Source organism: Panicum virgatum, chromosome 8N, assembly GCF_016808335.1.
Source record: "Panicum virgatum strain AP13 chromosome 8N, P.virgatum_v5, whole genome shotgun sequence".
NCBI lineage: Eukaryota > Viridiplantae > Streptophyta > Magnoliopsida > Poales > Poaceae > Panicum > Panicum virgatum.
The window spans coordinates 20,448,659-20,474,973 of NC_053152.1; the positions used below are offsets into that span (position 1 = coordinate 20,448,659).

General features: G+C 45.8%; 1 protein-coding gene and 1 long non-coding RNA gene across 2 annotated transcripts; both read left to right on the forward strand.

Moving 5' to 3' along the window:
* LOC120686371 (polyubiquitin-like) lies at positions 1-25,175 on the forward strand. Its single transcript, XM_039968569.1, has 6 exons — positions 1-159; positions 289-417; positions 15,963-16,073; positions 16,203-16,419; positions 16,537-16,583; positions 24,713-25,175. Exons 1-6 carry the CDS (start codon positions 57-59, stop codon positions 24,751-24,753), a joined length of 648 nt encoding a protein of 215 aa, XP_039824503.1. The 5' UTR covers positions 1-56; the 3' UTR covers positions 24,754-25,175.
* Positions 5,321-9,647, forward strand: LOC120686372. The gene is made up of 2 exons (XR_005680151.1): positions 5,321-5,530; positions 9,274-9,647. It is a non-coding gene; the product is annotated as an uncharacterized LOC120686372 (long non-coding RNA).
* Positions 25,176-26,315: the final 1,140 nt, after the last annotated feature.

Sequence of the window (26,315 nt, forward strand, 5' to 3'; positions counted from 1 at the left end):
CTCAAGCATCCATATCCAAAACCCCGGCCCCCGGCTCTGAAGCAACAGCCGGCGAGATGCAGATCTTCGTGAAGACGCTGACAGGGAAGACGATCACACTGGAGGTCGAGAGCAGGGACACGTTGGACAACGTCAAGAGTAAGATCCAGGACAAAGAAGGTATTCACGCCCAGCCTAGAGCCCTAGACTAAGTGTCAAGGTAGGCTTCGAGTTGGAAAACTATCCTGTACTTGTTTTAGTAGCTCCCTACTGATGTTGCTTTAATTTTCTTGGACTGCAACCTTGCAGGTATCTCGCCGGAGCAGCAGCGCCTCATCTTTGCCGGGAAGCAGCTGGAGGACGGCCGCACCCTGGCCGACTACAACATCCAGAAGGAGTCCACGCTCCACCTGGTTCTGCTCCTGCGTGGCGGCCGCGGTGGGAACGGCTGCTACCCCCGTAGCGTTGATCTCAATCTTCGGAACCTGGCGCTGCAGCACAACGAGAAGAAGATGATCTGCCGCAAGTAAGCATGATGAAGCAGGTTGCGCAGCGTATTTTGGTAACAATTCGTGCCCCCTGTTTTTAGTGTTTTATGTGGCGCCTTTTCTCCTTGTAGGTGCTACGCAAGGCTTCCGACGAGGGCTACAAACTGCCGGAAGAAGAAGTGTGGCCACAGCAATCAGGTGAGCCGTGTTTACCTCGTCAGAGTTCGTTGTTTTCATATATGTGATAATATTGAGATATAAATGTTGATGCATTGGCTTTAGATACCAGAGCAACGGCCATCCAACTTTTTCTATACATGCCTGCAGTCTTATTAAGATTGGCGTTAACTTTAAAATTTTTATATAAATTTGACAATGCCAAATCTTGTACCTGTTGTCACAGACCATCTTTGTTTCGGTCCTATTCATATACTCTGCGATGAACTTTTTTTTATATGGGATTTGATAAGAAATTTTCATGCTGAATTTTTGTTAATTGTTGAATTGATTATGCTTTTCTTGGATTCCGTTCAGCTGAGGCCCAAGAAAAAGCTATCCCGGTGGCGATATTTACCAGTAGAATCAGATGCCGCAGCGTCACATCAGAGTATTTGACTGTTTCATTATAGAATTTTAACTTCCTGCTCGATTTTGAAATATCATTCATACTACTTGGTGTTGTGTTACGCATGACAGCATGTGGCACGCAAGATAAATGGCTGTAAAGTTTCCTGCTGATTGTTGCACATTATTGTAATTAGCTTCTTCTATAAATGCCATATATATATTTAAAAATACAGTAATAATCAAATGCCAGTGCTCCTCGAAATTAATAGAATGAAATCCTCCCGTGCCACCTGTCACCATCCTCAAGAAGGCTGCATTTTTTTTTGAGAAACCGGGAATATATATTACATAAACTTCTTAATGTTTACATTAAATCTTACAAAGACCCTCTTAAGGAAAATGAAACTACAACCCAGGCTTTGCAAGATCAAGGTCCTCCCGGTTGAACTCGTCGCCGGCGATCAGAGCAACATGCAGCATGAAGCCGATCCCCTTCCGGACGATAACTCTTCACAATTTTTCGATGCCACCATGAGTCGCATATCAAGAGCATCAACATGCTATAAGATCGATGAACGCCCTGGCTGAAGAAGATGGCCACTGACCATCACATCGCCGGTAAAGCAAGGAATCTGGCACCTCAAAGGCCACCGGCAGCTCTGACTCACTGGAGAAAGATACAACCCGAAGGGAAGCAAAACCACCACTAAAGGTGGGAACCAAACCCAACCCGGTTTCTCTACGAGTTGGTAATTAAACCTTTGAAAATTTCTCCACATATGTATCGCTGTGTTCTGGATTACAGATCCAACACTGTCGCTGGCACCATAGGCACCAACAGCACCAAGAAAAACACGAGGAAATTCAACACCGCGCAGAAGATAGAAACAATAACATACTCGTCGATGTTGAAAACCACACAAAAGATATGACCATCAAGCACCACAAGCACCTCAGACAGCACTAGGACTAGCTCCGCAGACCACAGGCAATACTAGAGAAAATCTGAAAGGGACAAAAGCTTACCGACGAGATCTTCACCGGTAAGAAATCCAACCTTATTCTAGGTAAAACTACTCTATTAGAAGAGGATATGTACACCACCCGCCGGAAGCAGCGAATCCGGCGGGGAGTTGAGAAATCACCGGTTCATATACCCTGCGATAAACTTTTTTTTTTCTATGGGATTTGATAAGAATTTTCATGCTGAATTTTTGTTAATTGTTGAATTGATTATGCTTTTCTTGGATTCCGTTCAGCTGAGGCCCAAGAAAAAGCTATCCCGGTGGTGATATTTACCAGTAGAATCAGATGCCGTAGCGTCACATCGGAGTATTTTCATTGTTTCGTTATAGAATTTTAACTTCCTGCTCGATTTTGAAAATATCATTGTTACTACTTGGTGTTGTGTTACGCATGGCCGCATGCGGCACGCAATGGCTGTAAAGTTTCCTGCTGATTGTTGCACATTATTGTAATTAGCTTCTCCTAAACGCCATATATATATTTAAAAATAGAGTAATAATCAAACGTCAGTGCTCCTCGAAATTAACAGAATGAAATCCTTCCGTGCCACCTGTCACCATTCTCAAGAAGGCTGCATCATCAAGGGAAGCTAACGAAGAAGAGATCAAGGCGGCCTAACAGCAGGGTCGGCCCAAGAGAACCGCCAAGCCCAACCAAAAGTATCAGGGGCCCATGTGGGTTAATCGCATCTAGCTGTAGAGGAGACGTATTTATCTCGCGAATTCTATACATCTTCCGAAAAAAATTTCCCCACCTTTCAGTATTTGAAATTCGTGAAAATAATCATATTGGTTGGATCCGCATCTAAACTCTAGGTTTCTCTCTTGGAAAAATCTAACAAACGATCAGTCGCGCTGGCTACTTATTGCGCGACCCGCGCGATGTCGGGCTGGCCCAGCAAATTAATTGGCTACGGACTGATGTGCATGCAGCCCACGCGTCCCATGCCTCCCACCTCCTCTGGCATGCCTTCCTCTCTCCCCTTGCATGCTTCTTTTTTTTAATATTACTTGTCCAATAAATGTTCTATCTCCTTCATATTATATCTATTTTGATAATTGATTGCACTATTGTGTTCTACATGACGAGATGAACAAAACTAGACCCCCACTTGCATATATTTTGACGATATTTTGCATTAATAGCAACTTATGTGATTACATCCTCTCTTTCTCGTAGCAACTTTTGTGTATATTGTTTTCCTATGGTGACAACTTATGCGCATAGAAATTTTTGCTTTGTGTCAACTTATGTTTATGAGTGTATGATAGATTTTATTGTAGTAACTAATATCTTATATGTGTAGCAACTTATGTGTATAATAGATTCTGTTTTATATGTGTGACAACTTGTATATAAACTTATGTGTATGACAGCTTAGTCATTCTTTACTACTGACGTGTGTGACATTTTGTGCTTGTGACAACTTATGTGTATAACATATTTTATTTTTGTGACAACTTATGTTTATAACAAATTATTATTTTGTGGTAAGTTTTTTCTATGACAATTTATAAATATATTTTCATGAAAACATTTATCTTATATGTGTGTCAACTTATATTTTATATATGTGACAACTCATATGTATAATAGATTCTGTTTTATCGCAATTTTTTGTTATACATATGTGTCAATTTTTATTTTAGAAATATTTTTATATGACTTATGAGTATGGAAACTGACTTATTTTTCTGGCAACTTTTATCTTATATGTGTAGCAATTTATGTGTATAAAAGTTTTCGTTTTATGACAACTTATGTAAATAACAAATAGCAACTTACTACCAGCGCAAAACCTCTTCAAAATATATGCTAGTGAGATCTAGTTTTGTTCGTCTCGTTATGTAGAACACAACGGTATAATCGGTATTCAAAACGGAGATAGTACGGTGGAGATAAAATATTTTTTATGAAGAAAGTTCATGATAAAAAAACCTATGCAAGCCAGCTGTACGATATGAAGCAAAGGGGAAAGGGGTAGGGGTCGCGTGTTTATCGCGCTTTATCCCGGTCCTTCTCTCTTCCTAGCCTTCCTCTCTCGCCCTCTCCCGTCCGCCGCTTGTGCCGCCGTCGTTGGTGTGCCACCCGCTGCCGACGCCACGCCGTCCGCCTCCTTCGGAGGCCGCACGCCGTGCCCTCCGCTGCCTTCCCACGCCGCCCGCCGCCGCCTTGTCGGCTCCCTGCGCCCACGGGCGGCGCCTGCCGCCCGCCTCACTCCGCTGCGCACCTAGCTCATCCGAGAAGAAGGTGCCCACCTCGTAGAAGAAAAAGAGCCTATTCAACATTTCAATTTCAATATTTTCAACATTTTATGTTTCTAATTTCAATATTTTATCTTTATTACAATTTCAACATTTTGAAAGTTAACCCGCCATGGATGCCGCCACGGCACCGCGCGTCTTGCACCGGCCTGCTCGCGCACGCTACCACGCACCAGCATCAATCCGACACGTCGGCGCCGTCAAAGCTCGCTGATCACAGCAGCTCTCCAGCCTCCCACGCTGCTAGCTAGTTAGCTCGCCGTCGCTAGCCCTACTCAACACCAACACCCCAGCGCTGGTTGCTCACACTTGCGAATCACGACATGAGTCCGTTAGTCTGCAGCTTGGACGTTGTAGCACTTCTCAAAAGGCCAAGATACCGGTGGACTTGCTCTTTGGACCGATTCTTATGGGCCCACCCGATCCATCCTTTAGATCCGCCCCCGCTCTCCCTCCCTCTCGAGGTACTTACCATTGTTTTTATGATATCTAGATTCATTCCGCTACCATGTAAAATATACTTTGTTTATGATACTATGTACCGGTCTAGTGATCCAAAACCTACAACCTTTGACAATAAAATTAGAATTGTAGTGGCATAAACCAAACAAAAATGTTGGTACTGAAATTTCAGAGCCTAGCTAGGAGGGAAGCTTTAAAAGTAATTAAGTTATACATTATTTATCATATATATTTCTCGAGGATAATGAGCCAACGAATAGCTCATAATATAAGTGGGGATCATAAGATGGCACATATGGTGGCTCCACGTGTTTGAATAGACAAGCCGAGTGTTGCCCATTCCTAGTTGGCAGTTCTTGATAAGGCCTTGTTCGGCAAGGCCCGGAACAGCCCGGAATGAGTCCCATTCTGGGCGGATTGGAGCGGCCCGGTTTGAAACTAGATCTGGGCCATAATCGTCGTTCTTTTGCACGGCCCGGATTTAAAACAGGCCCGGTTCGCCCTCCTTTCCCATGTTTCAGCCCGGGTTGAATCCCCACCTCCCACCCTCCGCATCCAATCCGGGCGCTTCGTGAGGCCACGAGGGTGAGGGCATCGGCTCTGGCGGCGCACGAAGCCGAGGGAGATCGAGGCCGACGGCGGCGGCGGCAGGAGGTGACGGCGCACACGGCCAGCACCGCGGCGGCAACGGCGACGACGCCCACCTCCCCTCCGACGGTCACGCTCCTCACCTCCTTCTCGCCGGTAGGCTGCGCCCTCCTCGTTCTTTCCCTCTCCTCATCGATTTCTTGGTTCTTCGGTTCATGAGGTTCTTGCCTGAGGTAGTTGAGGTGCGTGGCACGTTTATAAAGAATCTGATTCGATTTCTTCTAGATCATCCTGAGCTTGAGGTCGATCTGTTTTTGAGGTTCTTTCCCTAGGTCGTATGTTATTGTGGTAGATCCCTTTTGGTTCTGAGCTTCTTCTCGATCGTCCTGAGCTCCAGCTCCTCCGTCGATTGATACTGGGTAAGTCAGTACCCTGTGCGTTCTGAGCTCCTTGGATGTATTGCATGCTGAAGCTCTGATCTATATAGCTAGCCAGCTATGGCTGCTGGTCGTCAGGTCTCACTACGAGCTCGTGCCTGTGATGTTTGCGAACTTAATTTGCAAGCATTTCGTCACAAGATTATTAATATATAGTAAACCCCATCATGCTGTTACAGCAACAGCAGCAGGCTGCAGTATCAGGTAGGTATAGTCCCTGATAGTCGATCTTGGAGTTGAACGACAGTTGTTGGATCAATGGCATGGGCTGTTGGAGTTGATCTCCAGGGCCGACGGTCTGTGCCTCCTACTCACCCCTCTCTCCCTCAGTCTCTCTCTCTCTTGTAGTAGATCAGGGATGAACTACTTGTATTTTCTACTCAGAATGTAAAGCCGATACCCGATTTGTATGCCTAGAATAGATCTTGTACAGAAACTCAGAAATGTTGAATCTAACAATGGTATCACGCCGATCTAGTGCATCGATCGGGTTCAGTTTTGTGGAAGAATCAAAGAATCGATCACGAATCAAAGAACCAGAGAAGTGAGAAACTCAGAATCGACAAAGAAAGCCAAGAACCCTAACCCTAGAACCAAGAACCCTAACCCTAGCCAAGAAAAAATGGCGGCGGGGCTCACCAGGGCCTCTAGCCGGCGTGCACGCCAGCCACCGCCACGCGCGCAAGAACACAGACCGGTGGCGCACAGAGCAGATTGAGCCGCCGCTCACCGGGATCCATCGCGGATCCGGTGTGCGGGCTCGAACATCGCTGTCAGGCCGCTCGACAATGGCACGCTCCCGCTCGGGGGGAGCGCGCACGCCAGCAAGGGGGCCGGTGGCAGCGCCGCCACTCCTCCTCCCGCCCGGTCACTGACCGGACGCCACTCAGATGCGAAAGAAGGAAGGGAGGAAAAAAATGGTGCTTAGGGTTTGAGGGGTGCGCCGGCGCTGGCAGTTTTTGATCCGCCGATTTCGACGCCCAGCCGTCGGATCCAATCCGACGGTCAGGGGAAGCCGCCAGCCAGGCCAGCCACTTACAGCCCAAGAGGGAGCAGTGGTCAAGCCACTTCCCCGGCCCAGGCCCAGGCCCAGGTTGTGGCCTGGGCGCGGGGGCACGCCATCGCGCACGCGTCGGCCGCGAGTCATTTTCGGCTGCTAGGCCAAGGGCCCAGGTGCCGGGGGGGGAGGGGCTAGCAGGCCTCGGGCTGAAACGACTGTTGGGCCGAATGAACAGTCAAGAAATGAGATTTTCTTTTATTTTTTCAAAATCCATTTGAATATGTGTTTTTGAAGAATATGTTTAGAATTTATTTTCTGCAAATAAATGCACCAACGTGTATTATTTTCAGAGAAGAAAATTATAGAATTGTGCTTCTGAATATTTAGATTTTTTATATGTTTCCACTGCGAAGAATTGTGAATTTTCTCTGTGTTAATTTGAACCAACGAGATAATTAATACAGAGGAATATAGAATTTTTGACTTGAATACAGAATTGTGTGAATTATGATATTGTAATTTCTGACCAAAATTGATATTACAATATTATAATCTTGTCCAGAATTTTCTATGCATTTTCTCTATCTCTGCCCAAAGGTGATTTAGACTTAATGCACAGAATATTGTATGTTTGAATTTTGACCAAAGTTAAATTTAAACATGCCATTATTATTATCTTGAATTTGTACTCAAATTTTCAAATTTTGGGATCCAACATTATGTCAAATATGAATGCCATTCCAGAATTAAATGGGCTGAGCTATGGGAAATGATTTTCAAAAATCACAAATTGCTCTAGGAATGGCTATTATAGATTTGGCCATCATAATGCCGGCACCAGAAGAACTAGAAAATCCCGTGAGGGCTCAGAACGATGTATGCTGAATTTGTGGCATGTTATGAGGCCTCCGGGTAGGTCACATGGCTAAAAAATTTCGTACCCGGATTGAAAGTGGTCGACAGTATAGAAAGGCTACTGAAATTATACTGCGACAATGAGACAGCAGTATTTTATGCTCATAACAACAAGTTGAGTGGTGCTGCCAAACACATCGACATAAAGTTTTATGTTCTTAAGGAGCAAGTCCAGGATCAAATAATTTGTCTAGAACATATTAGAACGAACAAGATGTTAGCGGATCCGCTTACAAAAGGCCTACCACCCAATGTGTTTAGAGAACACTTAGCCGGCATGGGTTTAAGGGAAAGCCTATGATTCCTGGGCAAAGAGGACCCTAGAATAAGACTCCATTTCAGACCGGAAAGGTGATTGTGGCTGTTAATCTGACGGTAATAACTGTCATGACGAGCCACGCCCTATACACTGATCTGCAATGAGATGGACCAAACTCAGATACAAAACAAGAATAAGAACAATGAGAGATCAAGGGGGAGAATGTTGGAGTTGATCTCCAGGGCCCGATCCAAAGATCGGGCAGTGTCTCTTGAATGCACCCTGATCGGGGGTGTCCAGCCCATATGGGTGGTGGGCCCCTGTCGCCCGCGCTATAAAGAACAAGCGAGGGGCCGGGGCACGAACACCCAAGTTGACCGCCGCCACTTCCCTCTCCAACATCCCGATCCGATCTTGGGAAGTGCGAGGCCGACGGGAAGCTCTGCCAGCGACGCGACGTCCACCACGACGATCATGTCCGGTACTCCCGTCCCCGGCCAATCCCGCAAGAAGCCCGAAGGCGACCGCTACCCGCGTCGCCCATCGCCGCCGACGGTCTACGCCTCCTACTCACCCCTCTCTCCCTCAGTCTCTCTCCCTCTTGTAGTAGATCAGGGATGAACTACTTGTATTTTCTACTCAGAATTACATGCTGACTAATAGTAAAAGTAGTATGAGCTATCCATATATCCAGTTATTAGTAGTCGTCAGTACAATGATGATCATATATATTGGAGTCGGTTGCGTTTGGTCTTCTACTGCCAAGCTTCTAGTTGCCTTCTTCACAGGGACTGCTTTTATTCTTGCCAAAAGGGGAAAAAAGGCGTACGCTTAGTGTAATCCAAAATATATAAACTGGATGAGTTTCTTCATGGTCTTTTGAATCTTGAGTCTATTCACTAACATACTGTGTGCAGTTTGCCACTTTTGTACACCATTTACTTTTGCCATTTGTAGACTGGCCTTTTCTTCCGCTTGTGCTTTGGTTATGAATTACTTTAGGTAAAACAATCAACTGACATAAATTAAGAATTGAGTTAAGCCAAGATGCCAGTTATCTTAAGCAACTAGAATGCCTCTTTCCAACTGGTGCTGTAGTTTCAGTGGTGCACAAAAACATGGATTTGTCCAGATAATGAGATAGAAGTATATGCTGTAGCAATCACTCCTATAAGTACAAGTTTTTTCACGGCCTGTCTGAATTATTGGGCTTTTATACTTGTATACTTGTATAGATCTCATTTTTCTAATATATAGTTACTCTGTGTTCCTCTCTATTCTTGTGCAGCTCAAGAACACATCTGACAAGAGGTTTCAAGGTCTAAGTTATACCTTATCCATGTCACCTATATAGTGGGCTAAATAATGGAGCTTGTTTCGGCCGAGGAGTTCAATGTTACTATGTTTGCAGTTTTGGATCAGTGACTTCTCTAGCATATTATTGTCACCTCGTTGAGATCTAGTTCTATGTTGTCAGAACGTGCTCTTTCTATCTTTATATCTTATATGGTAGTCAAAGGTTTTCATTCTGACAACTAATGCTTGAATCATTTGTTGACTAGTGCTTTGATAGTGCTTGCTCCAGGCTCAAATAGTGCTTGCTCCAACATGTGCTTGTGTGTATTATATATTTTGTGATCGCTCCAGAATGTGCTTGCTCCATCGTGTGTTTGCTCCAGAATGCACTACAGAATGTGAAAGTTTGTATTATATAGTGCTTGCTGCAAGCGCCCAGCCGGGATGAATCCTTGTGGACCGAACAATAATTTTATAGGGGTGGATTGAAACCAGTTGTAACTAAACCAGACCATAATTAGTGAAGCCAGGAGGATTCACTCGATCCAAGCCTGGCTTGAAAACAGGCCTGGTTTGAAAACAGGGCTGCCAAACGTGGCCTAAATGGGAATCACAGGGCTGGCCCCAGCAGCGGGCGTCGTGGCACCGTACTCGTGTCTCATTTGGGAACGAGGAGTGCTCGAGCATTCATGTTTGGACATGTTTTACATTCTCTCTCTTATGTACTTAGTAGCGGTGCAAACCTCTACTGTTTCAAAAAAATGTCGTGTGGCATGACGAATAGACCTATCTAACAGACAGTTTGCCTGTGTCTAGGTATGTGGGTTGTATATGGTGCGGGTCCTATTTGGGACGAGTCTCCCCACAGGCCACAGCCCAGCCGCTAGAAGTGCAGGTCGCCTACTTCCTGCTGCCCGCTAAAATCACAATGCGGTCCAATAGTGCGTTTCCAAGACGCCGTATTGATTTGAGGCGTTCGGTGGGATTTTTCACTTCTTCCGACTGCCACCACAGAAAATAAGGCTGATAACAGGGACATGTACAATCATATACTTGACGGGGACCATCGGGCCTGGAAACAAGTTTGACATACTAGCAGTACCGTGGGGCTAAATTGATATTAGAAAATTGTTTAAATAAGTTTTCTAAATTACCATGGCCTCTAAACAAGTTTTACATATGTTGGCGCGGATTTAGGGCCAACACATGATTGCACTAGCGCGTACAGCGAATAGAGGCGCACGTTGCAGCGCCGCTGCCGGTCAGACTGGTTAGGGTAGCCGGTCAGACCGGTCTTCGTCGAGAGACCGGTGAAGATCCGACAAACACTCGCCCGGAAGGGACCCAGTTAGGGCAAGCGCACGCAGTTTTGTTGTAGGGTCGGCAGGCCATCTAGAACACCTTCAAAACATCGTCGAGACGAGAAAAGAACAACAGATACAAGGGTTGGAAGAGTTAGGGTTTGGAGAAAACAAGATTAATGACAAATAATAGATTGATATGTTTTTTTATCGATTAGATGTTTTCAATCGGCCATGACTCTTTATATTTATAGCATGGGGAGGTCTTGTTCCGCAAAGAATCATTTTACAAATCTAAATTTATGGATTTCATTAATTACACACAGACTCTAGGTGGACCGGTCTGACCGCCTAGACCCACCGGTCGAAACCGGTCGGCCTCTGCCGGATCGGCTACAACACTCAGACCGGCCAGACCGCTTATCATTACCTGTGTGATCGCTTGGCCTAGCCTGATCGGCTTGCTGCTAATTTTGATCGTCAACATATGCCCCTTGTTTTATTGGCAAAGCTTGCATGACAAAAAATAATTTTGTAGACCAAAATTTTCTAAGAATGATGATTAACAATACACCATCCATTTATTTGTGCTAAGGGCGATAAAAATTATCGTCCATGACTTGCTTTAATTCAAGTTGATGATGAAACAACTTGCTTCGTCCGCTATACCTTCTTCGTAGTCGCTGATCTTACTGGCACAATCTCTGCTTTTTGCTCCACTGATTCTTTCTTGCACATCTGTTGTAATCTTCTTTTTTTGGGTGTGAGATAAACTTGAGGGACACCACCTCGGCAACAAGTACTTGTTATATTGTGCTTTAGTGTTCTCAATCCCTTCAGCATTGGTAAGCATATTTTTGACTAGATTATTTTTAGCAACAATGGGTGTTTGTGATGACAAAACCCATGGAGCAACCAGCTCACCAAATAAATATGGTGCACTAGTATGATTAACATGACGTGATCGAGAATCCGGTTCCTCACGATGTCCTGGCGATGGCTTCGTATGGTTAGTTTTATTTGGTCGCTTCTTCTGCTCTTGAGTGGCTCCTTTCCTCTTGTAGCTGGCCAGGATTTTTTCAAGACTCGACCTTATTTTATTTTTTGGCCTTGGAGGAATATCCAACCTTGCTCGATACACCGGTCAAACCGACGGTCTAGTATCGAAAGAGCCGACGCCTACGCAAAAAATTGGATAACGGCTACAAATGGCTAGTTCAAATTGGTGGCCTATATATATGGGTTTCCCCTGCCATTTTGGAGTTGCTGGAGTCCAAGTGAAGTCCTAGACACATTGAAGAAGTTCTAAAACCACCCAAGTGCTTAGTGATCAAATCTTTAGTCCTTAGCATACATTTGAAAGTGTTAGTGCTAGGTTAGTTCTTAAGTGAGTGAGAGGGCAAGGTGTTGTTGCCTTGTGAGTGGTTCTAGAGTGAACCAATAAGTGTACCTTGGTGCGCCGGTCTCCTTGGAGTCGCTCGCCGGCACGTCTTCGACCCTCCGGCTTGGTGTGGAGCGACGCCAACGACATTGTACGGGGGACGTGGAGACCCCCTCCTTTGTGTTCAAGCTCCTTAGTGGAAAACATGATCAAGATAACTGTGATTGTGTTCGCGGAAGAGACTTGATTGCCGAAAAGCAATACTCTTGATTGAGTGTTTTAACAACGTGGATGTAGGGGCAACTTAGTGTCAAACCGAACCACGGGATAAATCCTCGTGTCGAGAGTTTACTTTCTCTCATCTCTCCTTTATGTTTCTGCACTTCATACTAGCATTCTTTGTGTGCCTTTACTTTTATATAGTAGTATCTTGATAGAATTGGCTTTGGGTTGCTAAACTCTTTTGGGATGAGAGTTTCACACTAGAAGAACCATAGTTGCACATCTAGATAGTATGTTTTAGATTAAGTTTTTGTGCAAACAAGTTGGAGCCATAGGTTAAGGTTCTAGATTGACTAATTCACCCCTCCCTCTCTTTCATAGGTTAGAAACTAGGAACGTTTAGAGCTGTTTTTTTGGGAGAAGGGAAGTTTTATTGATCTTAAACAATTACATCAAGATGATACAATCATGTAAGATCGAACCCGGCCTCTGCATAACTAAGATGCACACAGCCTATGAAAAAGAAACAAAAAAGAGAACGACATGGCCCAAATGATCATGCCGCAGCAAACTACCATAAGTGACTTCTCTTTCATTCGCTTTGCAAACCAACACAGCTCTTGGACTATGAAGTAGGCTCCCGAAGCAACGCCTCCAACGAGGGAACGGCACGCGCACGCGCCGACATTGCAGTGACCCAACCAATTATGACCAGATCAAAGATTTTCACCCGAGGGAGTAATTCATCTTGATCCAAACAATGCCTCCAACAAGATCATTGCTAGGTACAACCAATTAAGGTCAGACCTGAAAATTTCTTCCCGGAACCTGTGAATTAGTAACAAGTACCACCACAACAAAGTCACACCGTGCTACTTCCCCCTTCTTACCAGGCCAATATTTCCATATAGACCAGACATGACCCACTTCGAACGGCCACGAACTCCAAGTCCAGCACACCATCTGATCTCGTTACCTGAGATACCATGCTGCAAAGTAGCCACTAGATACCCATGCATAATCCACCGAAACAAAGTGCAGATGAAATCCGTCTTCGAGTAAGAGAATCCGCGAATTGAAGCCAAGGTGACTCTGGTCTCTTAGTCTAAATGAAAATAAAGGCGAAATTGAAGATGTCATCACCAGAAGTAGTTGCCGGAGCTAGTCCTTCCAACACCAAAGCCAAAGACGTGTGTGCCAGAGACAAGTCATCACTGGAGGCCAAGCTGGCGTCCGAACTGCACCCGGGAGCCCCGAAGCCACCCATTGTGAATCCACACGGAACTACCGAAGGGGCCTGGCACTGGGAAGAACGAGACTGCTATGCTACATCGGAAACGCCGGTGAGATCACCCAAGAGATCACCACCAAGTCCAGCAAGCCAGCGCCACCACGCTTCAATGCCTTCCGAGCAAGCCCCCCACCGAGGTCCTCGCCCCTGCCACCTGGCTGCCCGACAAGCGGGCTAGCGCCGCCGTATCACCCGCAGCACCGCAGATCCGGGCGCTGGAAGCCCGGATCCACCGCCTGGCCGCCCACCTGGGCAGCCAATGTCGCCGACGAAACCCTCCGCGGATCAGCAGCCGCACCACATCCGGCCACGGAAAGACCATATCCGGATGCCGGAGGCCCGGCTCCGTCTCCTAGAGGGGTTGTAGGCGCGTCGCTGGAGGTGAATTGGAAAGGAAGGGGGCGGAGGCGCGCCACCAGAGCGGCGCCTACCCGGCCGCAGAGCACAAGCCCGCACGCATGCGTTCACAACCTTCCGGGCGAGATCCCACCGCCACCGTCCTGGGGGGCCGCGCGGGCTTCCCGGCGGCTCCCTCCTGCAGCGGCGAGGGGGAGGGTTGGTGGGGCTTGCCGGCCGCTGCGCTAGACGGCGTCGCCGCCCGCGGCGCTCGTGCGGGAGGGCGACGCGAGGGCCTCGCGAGCCTCGAACGTTTAGAGCTGTGGCTATAATAAAACTTGTTCAGATATGATCGCTCTACAATTTTGGTACTGATCATTTCGGCAAGCTATACACTATTTCTCGGAGTTTTACCCAGTCAAACTTGGTCTCTTTGTGCGTTGAAGATCTTGATTGAATCGGCCGATTCGACCTTGTGTCTGGTTGATCACTGTGCGGCATGTCAGGCAGCCACCGGCACACGGCGATGTCGTTCCGCAGCAGCTCTCCGGCCCCGCCACGACAACCCCCATGCGATCGAGCACAGGCTGCCCGGCTCCTCAAACTGACCGGACGCCGGTCACTTCTTCCTTCGTCTCCTAGTTCGTCCATTCTTCTTTCTTTTTCAGCAATTGAACTGCCTGACCGCCGGTGCTCCTCCAGCCAAATCCGACATACTCACGCTGCCAAGACTAAATCTCTACCATCCATACAACCACCGAACCACCACCCTCCCCAACCCCCCCCCCCCCCATTGCCGTGCGCCGTGACCTCCCTCTGTGGAGATTCCAGCCATCAGACCACCATTATCCCTGCCCTTAACGCTACTATAAAAATGATTCATAGAGGCGGGTGAAAACACATTAGAATGAGTATGGTACCTGCTTCTGCTTCTTGCAGCTACAAATACTGTTTGCATCACCCACACTAGAAATCCATTTCCAGCAGCGGGAGAGCTGATGGCTCGCCCCTAGAAATACTACTTGAAGCTACAATTGAGTATATGTTCCAATACATATTAGTAAACTAATGGTTATTTATGTTGCTGTAAAGACAACATGAGAAAGGGTAAAAGGGGAGGAGTGAAGATGGTCTAAGGTGTTGGGGGAAGATATTGCAATATTTTTATTGATATTAAGTTTTATAAGTGCATGCATTCCTAGTAGAGGTTTCCTGAGAGTTTGATTCTTATTTATTGATGTGACACATTAGCAATTTTGATGATATGAAATGATAATTCTTATGACATGGTATTAGAACTCGGGTCCACGAAACAAGTGCATACATTCATCCATGACACATAAGCAAATCCCATGTTCATCCTTAGCATTATATTATTCATCCAGCAGATCGCCCTAAACACCTGCCTGCTGTCTCGTTTCGATGTGTATAAGAAGACTGAGTTGTGCTTATTCAACCTGCTTACAGCTTTAAACAAAGCATTACTAAAGGAGTCTTATAGTTATAGGGAATTGCTCAAGCAGCTAGCTTACGAGAAAAAGAGATGAAGGTTCGTGGGTGGAGTGTGTGTACATCACCATGTGGATATGCCTTTCGCACGCACGGAGTGGAGACGAAGACGTGGATGTTTTGCGCAGGTGCAGGGCATCTCATGAATCATAATCATCGATATTAAGTCGAACCATAATAATACGCAGACATACATCCGAAAAACTACAACCAGGTTAATTGTTAAGCATACTTTTCAGACAACTAACGATTCCATATATGTGGGTGAATAAAAGAATGTGGATAATTAACAGCATGCAACTAGAAAATAGTAGCAACAAAACTCTGAAACGATGGATTGCAGCCCACACGTCTCTTGGGCTGCCAATATGGGCCGCGTAGCAGAAATCCCAAGCCTACACGGCCATCACTAAAAAGAGGGAAGGAAAGTTTCCTAAAAAAAAAAGGAAAGCAAAGACTCAATAGGAGGCAATTCAGATGATTGCCAAGGATCTTTTCAGAAAAAAAAAAGATGATAGCCGAGGCCGTATCATACCCGTAGGCTGTTCGTGTTTGGCGCTAGCCACCGTATACCGAAGGACCACGACGGTGGCCTCAAGCATCCATATCCAAAACCCCGGCCCCCGGCTCTGAAGCAACAGCCGGCGAGATGCAGATCTTCGTGAAGACGCTGACAGGGAAGACGATCACACTGGAGGTCGAGAGCAGGGACACGTTGGACAACGTCAAGAGTAAGATCCAGGACAAAGAAGGTATTCACGCCCAGCCTAGAGCCCTAGACTAAGTGTCAAGGTAGGCTTCGAGTTGGAAAACTATCCTGTACTTGTTTTAGTAGCTCCCTACTGATGTTGCTTTAATTTTCTTGGACTGCAACCTTGCAGGTATCTCGCCGGAGCAGCAGCGCCTCATCTTTGCCGGGAAGCAGCTGGAGGACGGCCGCACCCTGGCCGACTACAACATCCAGAAGGAGTCCACGCTCCACCTGGTTCTGCTCCTGCGTGGCGGCCGCGGTGGGAACGGCTGCTACCCCCGTAGCGTTGATCTCAATCTTCGGAACCTGGCGCTGCAGCACAACGAGAAGAAGATGATCTGCCGCAAGTAAGCATGATGAAGCAGGTTGCGCAGCGTATTTTGGTAACAATTCGTGCCCCCTGTTTTTAGTGTTTTATGTGGCGCCTTTTCTCCTTGTAGGTGCTACGCAAGGCTTCCGACGAGGGCTACAAACTGCCGGAAGAAGAAGTGTGGCCACAGCAATCAGGTGAGCCGTGTTTACCTCGTCAGAGTTCGTTGTTTTCATATATGTGATAATATTGAGATATAAATGTTGATGCATTGGCTTTAGATACCAGAGCAACGGCCATCCAACTTTTTCTATACATGCCTGCAGTCTTATTAAGATTGGCGTTAACTTTAAAATTTTTATATAAATTTGACAATGCCAAATCTTGTACCTGTTGTCACAGACCATCTTTGTTTCGGTCCTATTCATATACTCTGCGATGAACTTTTTTTTATATGGGATTTGATAAGAAATTTTCATGCTGAATTTTTGTTAATTGTTGAATTGATTATGCTTTTCTTGGATTCCGTTCAGCTGAGGCCCAAGAAAAAGCTATCCCGGTGGCGATATTTACCAGTAGAATCAGATGCCGCAGCGTCACATCAGAGTATTTGACTGTTTCATTATAGAATTTTAACTTCCTGCTCGATTTTGAAATATCATTCATACTACTTGGTGTTGTGTTACGCATGACAGCATGTGGCACGCAAGATAAATGGCTGTAAAGTTTCCTGCTGATTGTTGCACATTATTGTAATTAGCTTCTTCTATAAATGCCATATATATATTTAAAAATACAGTAATAATCAAATGCCAGTGCTCCTCGAAATTAATAGAATGAAATCCTCCCGTGCCACCTGTCACCATCCTCAAGAAGGCTGCATTTTTTTTTGAGAAACCGGGAATATATATTACATAAACTTCTTAATGTTTACATTAAATCTTACAAAGACCCTCTTAAGGAAAATGAAACTACAACCCAGGCTTTGCAAGATCAAGGTCCTCCCGGTTGAACTCGTCGCCGGCGATCAGAGCAACATGCAGCATGAAGCCGATCCCCTTCCGGACGATAACTCTTCACAATTTTTCGATGCCACCATGAGTCGCATATCAAGAGCATCAACATGCTATAAGATCGATGAACGCCCTGGCTGAAGAAGATGGCCACTGACCATCACATCGCCGGTAAAGCAAGGAATCTGGCGCCTCAAAGGCCACCGGCAGCTCTGACTCACTGGAGAAAGATACAACCCGAAGGGAAGCAAAACCACCACTAAAGGTGGGAACCAAACCCAACCCGGTTTCTCTACGAGTTGGTAATTAAACCTTTGAAAATTTCTCCACATATGTATCGCTGTGTTCTGGATTACAGATCCAACACTGTCGCTGGCACCATAGGCACCAACAGCACCAAGAAAAACACGAGGAAATTCAACACCGCGCAGAAGATAGAAACAATAACATACTCGTCGATGTTGAAAACCACACAAAAGATATGACCATCAAGCACCACAAGCACCTCAGACAGCACTAGGACTAGCTCCGCAGACCACAGGCAATACTAGAGAAAATCTGAAAGGGACAAAAGCTTACCGACGAGATCTTCACCGGTAAGAAATCCAACCTTATTCTAGGTAAAACTACTCTATTAGAAGAGGATATGTACACCACCCGCCGGAAGCAGCGAATCCGGCGGGGAGTTGAGAAATCACCGGTTCATATACCCTGCGATAAACTTTTTTTTTTCTATGGGATTTGATAAGAATTTTCATGCTGAATTTTTGTTAATTGTTGAATTGATTATGCTTTTCTTGGATTCCGTTCAGCTGAGGCCCAAGAAAAAGCTATCCCGGTGGTGATATTTACCAGTAGAATCAGATGCCGTAGCGTCACATCGGAGTATTTTCATTGTTTCGTTATAGAATTTTAACTTCCTGCTCGATTTTGAAAATATCATTGTTACTACTTGGTGTTGTGTTACGCATGGCCGCATGCGGCACGCAATGGCTGTAAAGTTTCCTGCTGATTGTTGCACATTATTGTAATTAGCTTCTCCTAAACGCCATATATATATTTAAAAATAGAGTAATAATCAAACGTCAGTGCTCCTCGAAATTAACAGAATGAAATCCTTCCGTGCCACCTGTCACCATTCTCAAGAAGGCTGCATCATCAAGGGAAGCTAACGAAGAAGAGATCAAGGCGGCCTAACAGCAGGGTCGGCCCAAGAGAACCGCCAAGCCCAACCAAAAGTATCAGGGGCCCATGTGGGTTAATCGCATCTAGCTGTAGAGGAGACGTATTTATCTCGCGAATTCTATACATCTTCCGAAAAAAATTTCCCCACCTTTCAGTATTTGAAATTCGTGAAAATAATCATATTGGTTGGATCCGCATCTAAACTCTAGGTTTCTCTCTTGGAAAAATCTAACAAACGATCAGTCGCGCTGGCTACTTATTGCGCGACCCGCGCGATGTCGGGCTGGCCCAGCAAATTAATTGGCTACGGACTGATGTGCATGCAGCCCACGCGTCCCATGCCTCCCACCTCCTCTGGCATGCCTTCCTCTCTCCCCTTGCATGCTTCTTTTTTTTAATATTACTTGTCCAATAAATGTTCTATCTCCTTCATATTATATCTATTTTGATAATTGATTGCACTATTGTGTTCTACATGACGAGATGAACAAAACTAGACCCCCACTTGCATATATTTTGACGATATTTTGCATTAATAGCAACTTATGTGATTACATCCTCTCTTTCTCGTAGCAACTTTTGTGTATATTGTTTTCCTATGGTGACAACTTATGCGCATAGAAATTTTTGCTTTGTGTCAACTTATGTTTATGAGTGTATGATAGATTTTATTGTAGTAACTAATATCTTATATGTGTAGCAACTTATGTGTATAATAGATTCTGTTTTATATGTGTGACAACTTGTATATAAACTTATGTGTATGACAGCTTAGTCATTCTTTACTACTGACGTGTGTGACATTTTGTGCTTGTGACAACTTATGTGTATAACATATTTTATTTTTGTGACAACTTATGTTTATAACAAATTATTATTTTGTGGTAAGTTTTTTCTATGACAATTTATAAATATATTTTCATGAAAACATTTATCTTATATGTGTGTCAACTTATATTTTATATATGTGACAACTCATATGTATAATAGATTCTGTTTTATCGCAATTTTTTGTTATACATATGTGTCAATTTTTATTTTAGAAATATTTTTATATGACTTATGAGTATGGAAACTGACTTATTTTTCTGGCAACTTTTATCTTATATGTGTAGCAATTTATGTGTATAAAAGTTTTCGTTTTATGACAACTTATGTAAATAACAAATAGCAACTTACTACCAGCGCAAAACCTCTTCAAAATATATGCTAGTGAGATCTAGTTTTGTTCGTCTCGTTATGTAGAACACAACGGTATAATCGGTATTCAAAACGGAGATAGTACGGTGGAGATAAAATATTTTTTATGAAGAAAGTTCATGATAAAAAAACCTATGCAAGCCAGCTGTACGATATGAAGCAAAGGGGAAAGGGGTAGGGGTCGCGTGTTTATCGCGCTTTATCCCGGTCCTTCTCTCTTCCTAGCCTTCCTCTCTCGCCCTCTCCCGTCCGCCGCTTGTGCCGCCGTCGTTGGTGTGCCACCCGCTGCCGACGCCACGCCGTCCGCCTCCTTCGGAGGCCGCACGCCGTGCCCTCCGCTGCCTTCCCACGCCGCCCGCCGCCGCCTTGTCGGCTCCCTGCGCCCACGGGCGGCGCCTGCCGCCCGCCTCACTCCGCTGCGCACCTAGCTCATCCGAGAAGAAGGTGCCCACCTCGTAGAAGAAAAAGAGCCTATTCAACATTTCAATTTCAATATTTTCAACATTTTATGTTTCTAATTTCAATATTTTATCTTTATTACAATTTCAACATTTTGAAAGTTAACCCGCCATGGATGCCGCCACGGCACCGCGCGTCTTGCACCGGCCTGCTCGCGCACGCTACCACGCACCAGCATCAATCCGACACGTCGGCGCCGTCAAAGCTCGCTGATCACAGCAGCTCTCCAGCCTCCCACGCTGCTAGCTAGTTAGCTCGCCGTCGCTAGCCCTACTCAACACCAACACCCCAGCGCTGGTTGCTCACACTTGCGAATCACGACATGAGTCCGTTAGTCTGCAGCTTGGACGTTGTAGCACTTCTCAAAAGGCCAAGATACCGGTGGACTTGCTCTTTGGACCGATTCTTATGGGCCCACCCGATCCATCCTTTAGATCCGCCCCCGCTCTCCCTCCCTCTCGAGGTACTTACCATTGTTTTTATGATATCTAGATTCATTCCGCTACCATGTAAAATATACTTTGTTTATGATACTATGTACCGGTCTAGTGATCCAAAACCTACAACCTTTGACAATAAAATTAGAATTGTAGTGGCATAAACCAAACAAAAATGTTGGTACTGAAATTTCAGAGCCTAGCTAGGAGGGAAGCTTTAAAAGTAATTAAGTTATACATTATTTATCATATATATTTCTCGAGGATAATGAGCCAACGAATAGCTCATAATATAAGTGGGGATCATAAGATGGCACATATGGTGGCTCCACGTGTTTGAATAGACAAGCCGAGTGTTGCCCATTCCTAGTTGGCAGTTCTTGATAAGGCCTTGTTCGGCAAGGCCCGGAACAGCCCGGAATGAGTCCCATTCTGGGCGGATTGGAGCGGCCCGGTTTGAAACTAGATCTGGGCCATAATCGTCGTTCTTTTGCACGGCCCGGATTTAAAACAGGCCCGGTTCGCCCTCCTTTCCCATGTTTCAGCCCGGGTTGAATCCCCACCTCCCACCCTCCGCATCCAATCCGGGCGCTTCGTGAGGCCACGAGGGTGAGGGCATCGGCTCTGGCGGCGCACGAAGCCGAGGGAGATCGAGGCCGACGGCGGCGGCGGCAGGAGGTGACGGCGCACACGGCCAGCACCGCGGCGGCAACGGCGACGACGCCCACCTCCCCTCCGACGGTCACGCTCCTCACCTCCTTCTCGCCGGTAGGCTGCGCCCTCCTCGTTCTTTCCCTCTCCTCATCGATTTCTTGGTTCTTCGGTTCATGAGGTTCTTGCCTGAGGTAGTTGAGGTGCGTGGCACGTTTATAAAGAATCTGATTCGATTTCTTCTAGATCATCCTGAGCTTGAGGTCGATCTGTTTTTGAGGTTCTTTCCCTAGGTCGTATGTTATTGTGGTAGATCCCTTTTGGTTCTGAGCTTCTTCTCGATCGTCCTGAGCTCCAGCTCCTCCGTCGATTGATACTGGGTAAGTCAGTACCCTGTGCGTTCTGAGCTCCTTGGATGTATTGCATGCTGAAGCTCTGATCTATATAGCTAGCCAGCTATGGCTGCTGGTCGTCAGGTCTCACTACGAGCTCGTGCCTGTGATGTTTGCGAACTTAATTTGCAAGCATTTCGTCACAAGATTATTAATATATAGTAAACCCCATCATGCTGTTACAGCAACAGCAGCAGGCTGCAGTATCAGGTAGGTATAGTCCCTGATAGTCGATCTTGGAGTTGAACGACAGTTGTTGGATCAATGGCATGGGCTGTTGGAGTTGATCTCCAGGGCCGACGGTCTGTGCCTCCTACTCACCCCTCTCTCCCTCAGTCTCTCTCTCTCTTGTAGTAGATCAGGGATGAACTACTTGTATTTTCTACTCAGAATGTAAAGCCGATACCCGATTTGTATGCCTAGAATAGATCTTGTACAGAAACTCAGAAATGTTGAATCTAACAATGGTATCACGCCGATCTAGTGCATCGATCGGGTTCAGTTTTGTGGAAGAATCAAAGAATCGATCACGAATCAAAGAACCAGAGAAGTGAGAAACTCAGAATCGACAAAGAAAGCCAAGAACCCTAACCCTAGAACCAAGAACCCTAACCCTAGCCAAGAAAAAATGGCGGCGGGGCTCACCAGGGCCTCTAGCCGGCGTGCACGCCAGCCACCGCCATGCGCGCAAGAACACAGACCGGTGGCGCACAGAGCAGATTGAGCCGCCGCTCACCGGGATCCATCGCGGATCCGGTGTGCGGGCTCGAACATCGCTGTCAGGCCGCTCGACAATGGCACGCTCCCGCTCGGGGGGAGCGCGCACGCCAGCAAGGGGGCCGGTGGCAGCGCCGCCACTCCTCCTCCCGCCCGGTCACTGACCGGACGCCACTCAGATGCGAAAGAAGGAAGGGAGGAAAAAAATGGTGCTTAGGGTTTGAGGGGTGCGCCGGCGCTGGCAGTTTTTGATCCGCCGATTTCGACGCCCAGCCGTCGGATCCAATCCGACGGTCAGGGGAAGCCGCCAGCCAGGCCAGCCACTTACAGCCCAAGAGGGAGCAGTGGTCAAGCCACTTCCCCGGCCCAGGCCCAGGCCCAGGTTGTGGCCTGGGCGCGGGGGCACGCCATCGCGCACGCGTCGGCCGCGAGTCATTTTCGGCTGCTAGGCCAAGGGCCCAGGTGCCGGGGGGGGAGGGGCTAGCAGGCCTCGGGCTGAAACGACTGTTGGGCCGAATGAACAGTCAAGAAATGAGATTTTCTTTTATTTTTTCAAAATCCATTTGAATATGTGTTTTTGAAGAATATGTTTAGAATTTATTTTCTGCAAATAAATGCACCAACGTGTATTATTTTCAGAGAAGAAAATTATAGAATTGTGCTTCTGAATATTTAGATTTTTTATATGTTTCCACTGCGAAGAATTGTGAATTTTCTCTGTGTTAATTTGAACCAACGAGATAATTAATACAGAGGAATATAGAATTTTTGACTTGAATACAGAATTGTGTGAATTATGATATTGTAATTTCTGACCAAAATTGATATTACAATATTATAATCTTGTCCAGAATTTTCTATGCATTTTCTCTATCTCTGCCCAAAGGTGATTTAGACTTAATGCACAGAATATTGTATGTTTGAATTTTGACCAAAGTTAAATTTAAACATGCCATTATTATTATCTTGAATTTGTACTCAAATTTTCAAATTTTGGGATCCAACATTATGTCAAATATGAATGCCATTCCAGAATTAAATGGGCTGAGCTATGGGAAATGATTTTCAAAAATCACAAATTGCTCTAGGAATGGCTATTATAGATTTGGCCATCATAATGCCGGCACCAGAAGAACTAGAAAATCCCGTGAGGGCTCAGAACGATGTATGCTGAATTTGTGGCATGTTATGAGGCCTCCGGGTAGGTCACATGGCTAAAAAATTTCGTACCCGGATTGAAAGTGGTCGACAGTATAGAAAGGCTACTGAAATTATACTGCGACAATGAGACAGCAGTATTTTATGCTCATAACAACAAGTTGAGTGGTGCTGCCAAACACATCGACATAAAGTTTTATGTTCTTAAGGAGCAAGTCCAGGATCAAATAATTTGTCTAGAACATATTAGAACGAACAAGATGTTAGCGGATCCGCTTACAAAAGGCCTACCACCCAATGTGTTTAGAGAACACTTAGCCGGCATGGGTTTAAGGGAAAGCCTATGATTCCTGGGCAAAGAGGACCCTAGAATAAGACTCCATTTCAGACCGGAAAGGTGATTGTGGCTGTTAATCTGACGGTAATAACTGTCATGACGAGCCACGCCCTATACACTGATCTGCAATGAGATGGACCAAACTCAGATACAAAACAAGAATAAGAACAATGAGAGATCAAGGGGGAGAATGTTGGAGTTGATCTCCAGGGCCCGATCCAAAGATCGGGCAGTGTCTCTTGAATGCACCCTGATCGGGGGTGTCCAGCCCATATGGGTGGTGGGCCCCTGTCGCCCGCGCTATAAAGAACAAGCGAGGGGCCGGGGCACGAACACCCAAGTTGACCGCCGCCACTTCCCTCTCCAACATCCCGATCCGATCTTGGGAAGTGCGAGGCCGACGGGAAGCTCTGCCAGCGACGCGACGTCCACCACGACGATCATGTCCGGTACTCCCGTCCCCGGCCAATCCCGCAAGAAGCCCGAAGGCGACCGCTACCCGCGTCGCCCATCGCCGCCGACGGTCTACGCCTCCTACTCACCCCTCTCTCCCTCAGTCTCTCTCCCTCTTGTAGTAGATCAGGGATGAACTACTTGTATTTTCTACTCAGAATTACATGCTGACTAATAGTAAAAGTAGTATGAGCTATCCATATATCCAGTTATTAGTAGTCGTCAGTACAATGATGATCATATATATTGGAGTCGGTTGCGTTTGGTCTTCTACTGCCAAGCTTCTAGTTGCCTTCTTCACAGGGACTGCTTTTATTCTTGCCAAAAGGGGAAAAAAGGCGTACGCTTAGTGTAATCCAAAATATATAAACTGGATGAGTTTCTTCATGGTCTTTTGAATCTTGAGTCTATTCACTAACATACTGTGTGCAGTTTGCCACTTTTGTACACCATTTACTTTTGCCATTTGTAGACTGGCCTTTTCTTCCGCTTGTGCTTTGGTTATGAATTACTTTAGGTAAAACAATCAACTGACATAAATTAAGAATTGAGTTAAGCCAAGATGCCAGTTATCTTAAGCAACTAGAATGCCTCTTTCCAACTGGTGCTGTAGTTTCAGTGGTGCACAAAAACATGGATTTGTCCAGATAATGAGATAGAAGTATATGCTGTAGCAATCACTCCTATAAGTACAAGTTTTTTCACGGCCTGTCTGAATTATTGGGCTTTTATACTTGTATACTTGTATAGATCTCATTTTTCTAATATATAGTTACTCTGTGTTCCTCTCTATTCTTGTGCAGCTCAAGAACACATCTGACAAGAGGTTTCAAGGTCTAAGTTATACCTTATCCATGTCACCTATATAGTGGGCTAAATAATGGAGCTTGTTTCGGCCGAGGAGTTCAATGTTACTATGTTTGCAGTTTTGGATCAGTGACTTCTCTAGCATATTATTGTCACCTCGTTGAGATCTAGTTCTATGTTGTCAGAACGTGCTCTTTCTATCTTTATATCTTATATGGTAGTCAAAGGTTTTCATTCTGACAACTAATGCTTGAATCATTTGTTGACTAGTGCTTTGATAGTGCTTGCTCCAGGCTCAAATAGTGCTTGCTCCAACATGTGCTTGTGTGTATTATATATTTTGTGATCGCTCCAGAATGTGCTTGCTCCATCGTGTGTTTGCTCCAGAATGCACTACAGAATGTGAAAGTTTGTATTATATAGTGCTTGCTGCAAGCGCCCAGCCGGGATGAATCCTTGTGGACCGAACAATAATTTTATAGGGGTGGATTGAAACCAGTTGTAACTAAACCAGACCATAATTAGTGAAGCCAGGAGGATTCACTCGATCCAAGCCTGGCTTGAAAACAGGCCTGGTTTGAAAACAGGGCTGCCAAACGTGGCCTAAATGGGAATCACAGGGCTGGCCCCAGCAGCGGGCGTCGTGGCACCGTACTCGTGTCTCATTTGGGAACGAGGAGTGCTCGAGCATTCATGTTTGGACATGTTTTACATTCTCTCTCTTATGTACTTAGTAGCGGTGCAAACCTCTACTGTTTCAAAAAAATGTCGTGTGGCATGACGAATAGACCTATCTAACAGACAGTTTGCCTGTGTCTAGGTATGTGGGTTGTATATGGTGCGGGTCCTATTTGGGACGAGTCTCCCCACAGGCCACAGCCCAGCCGCTAGAAGTGCAGGTCGCCTACTTCCTGCTGCCCGCTAAAATCACAATGCGGTCCAATAGTGCGTTTCCAAGACGCCGTATTGATTTGAGGCGTTCGGTGGGATTTTTCACTTCTTCCGACTGCCACCACAGAAAATAAGGCTGATAACAGGGACATGTACAATCATATACTTGACGGGGACCATCGGGCCTGGAAACAAGTTTGACATACTAGCAGTACCGTGGGGCTAAATTGATA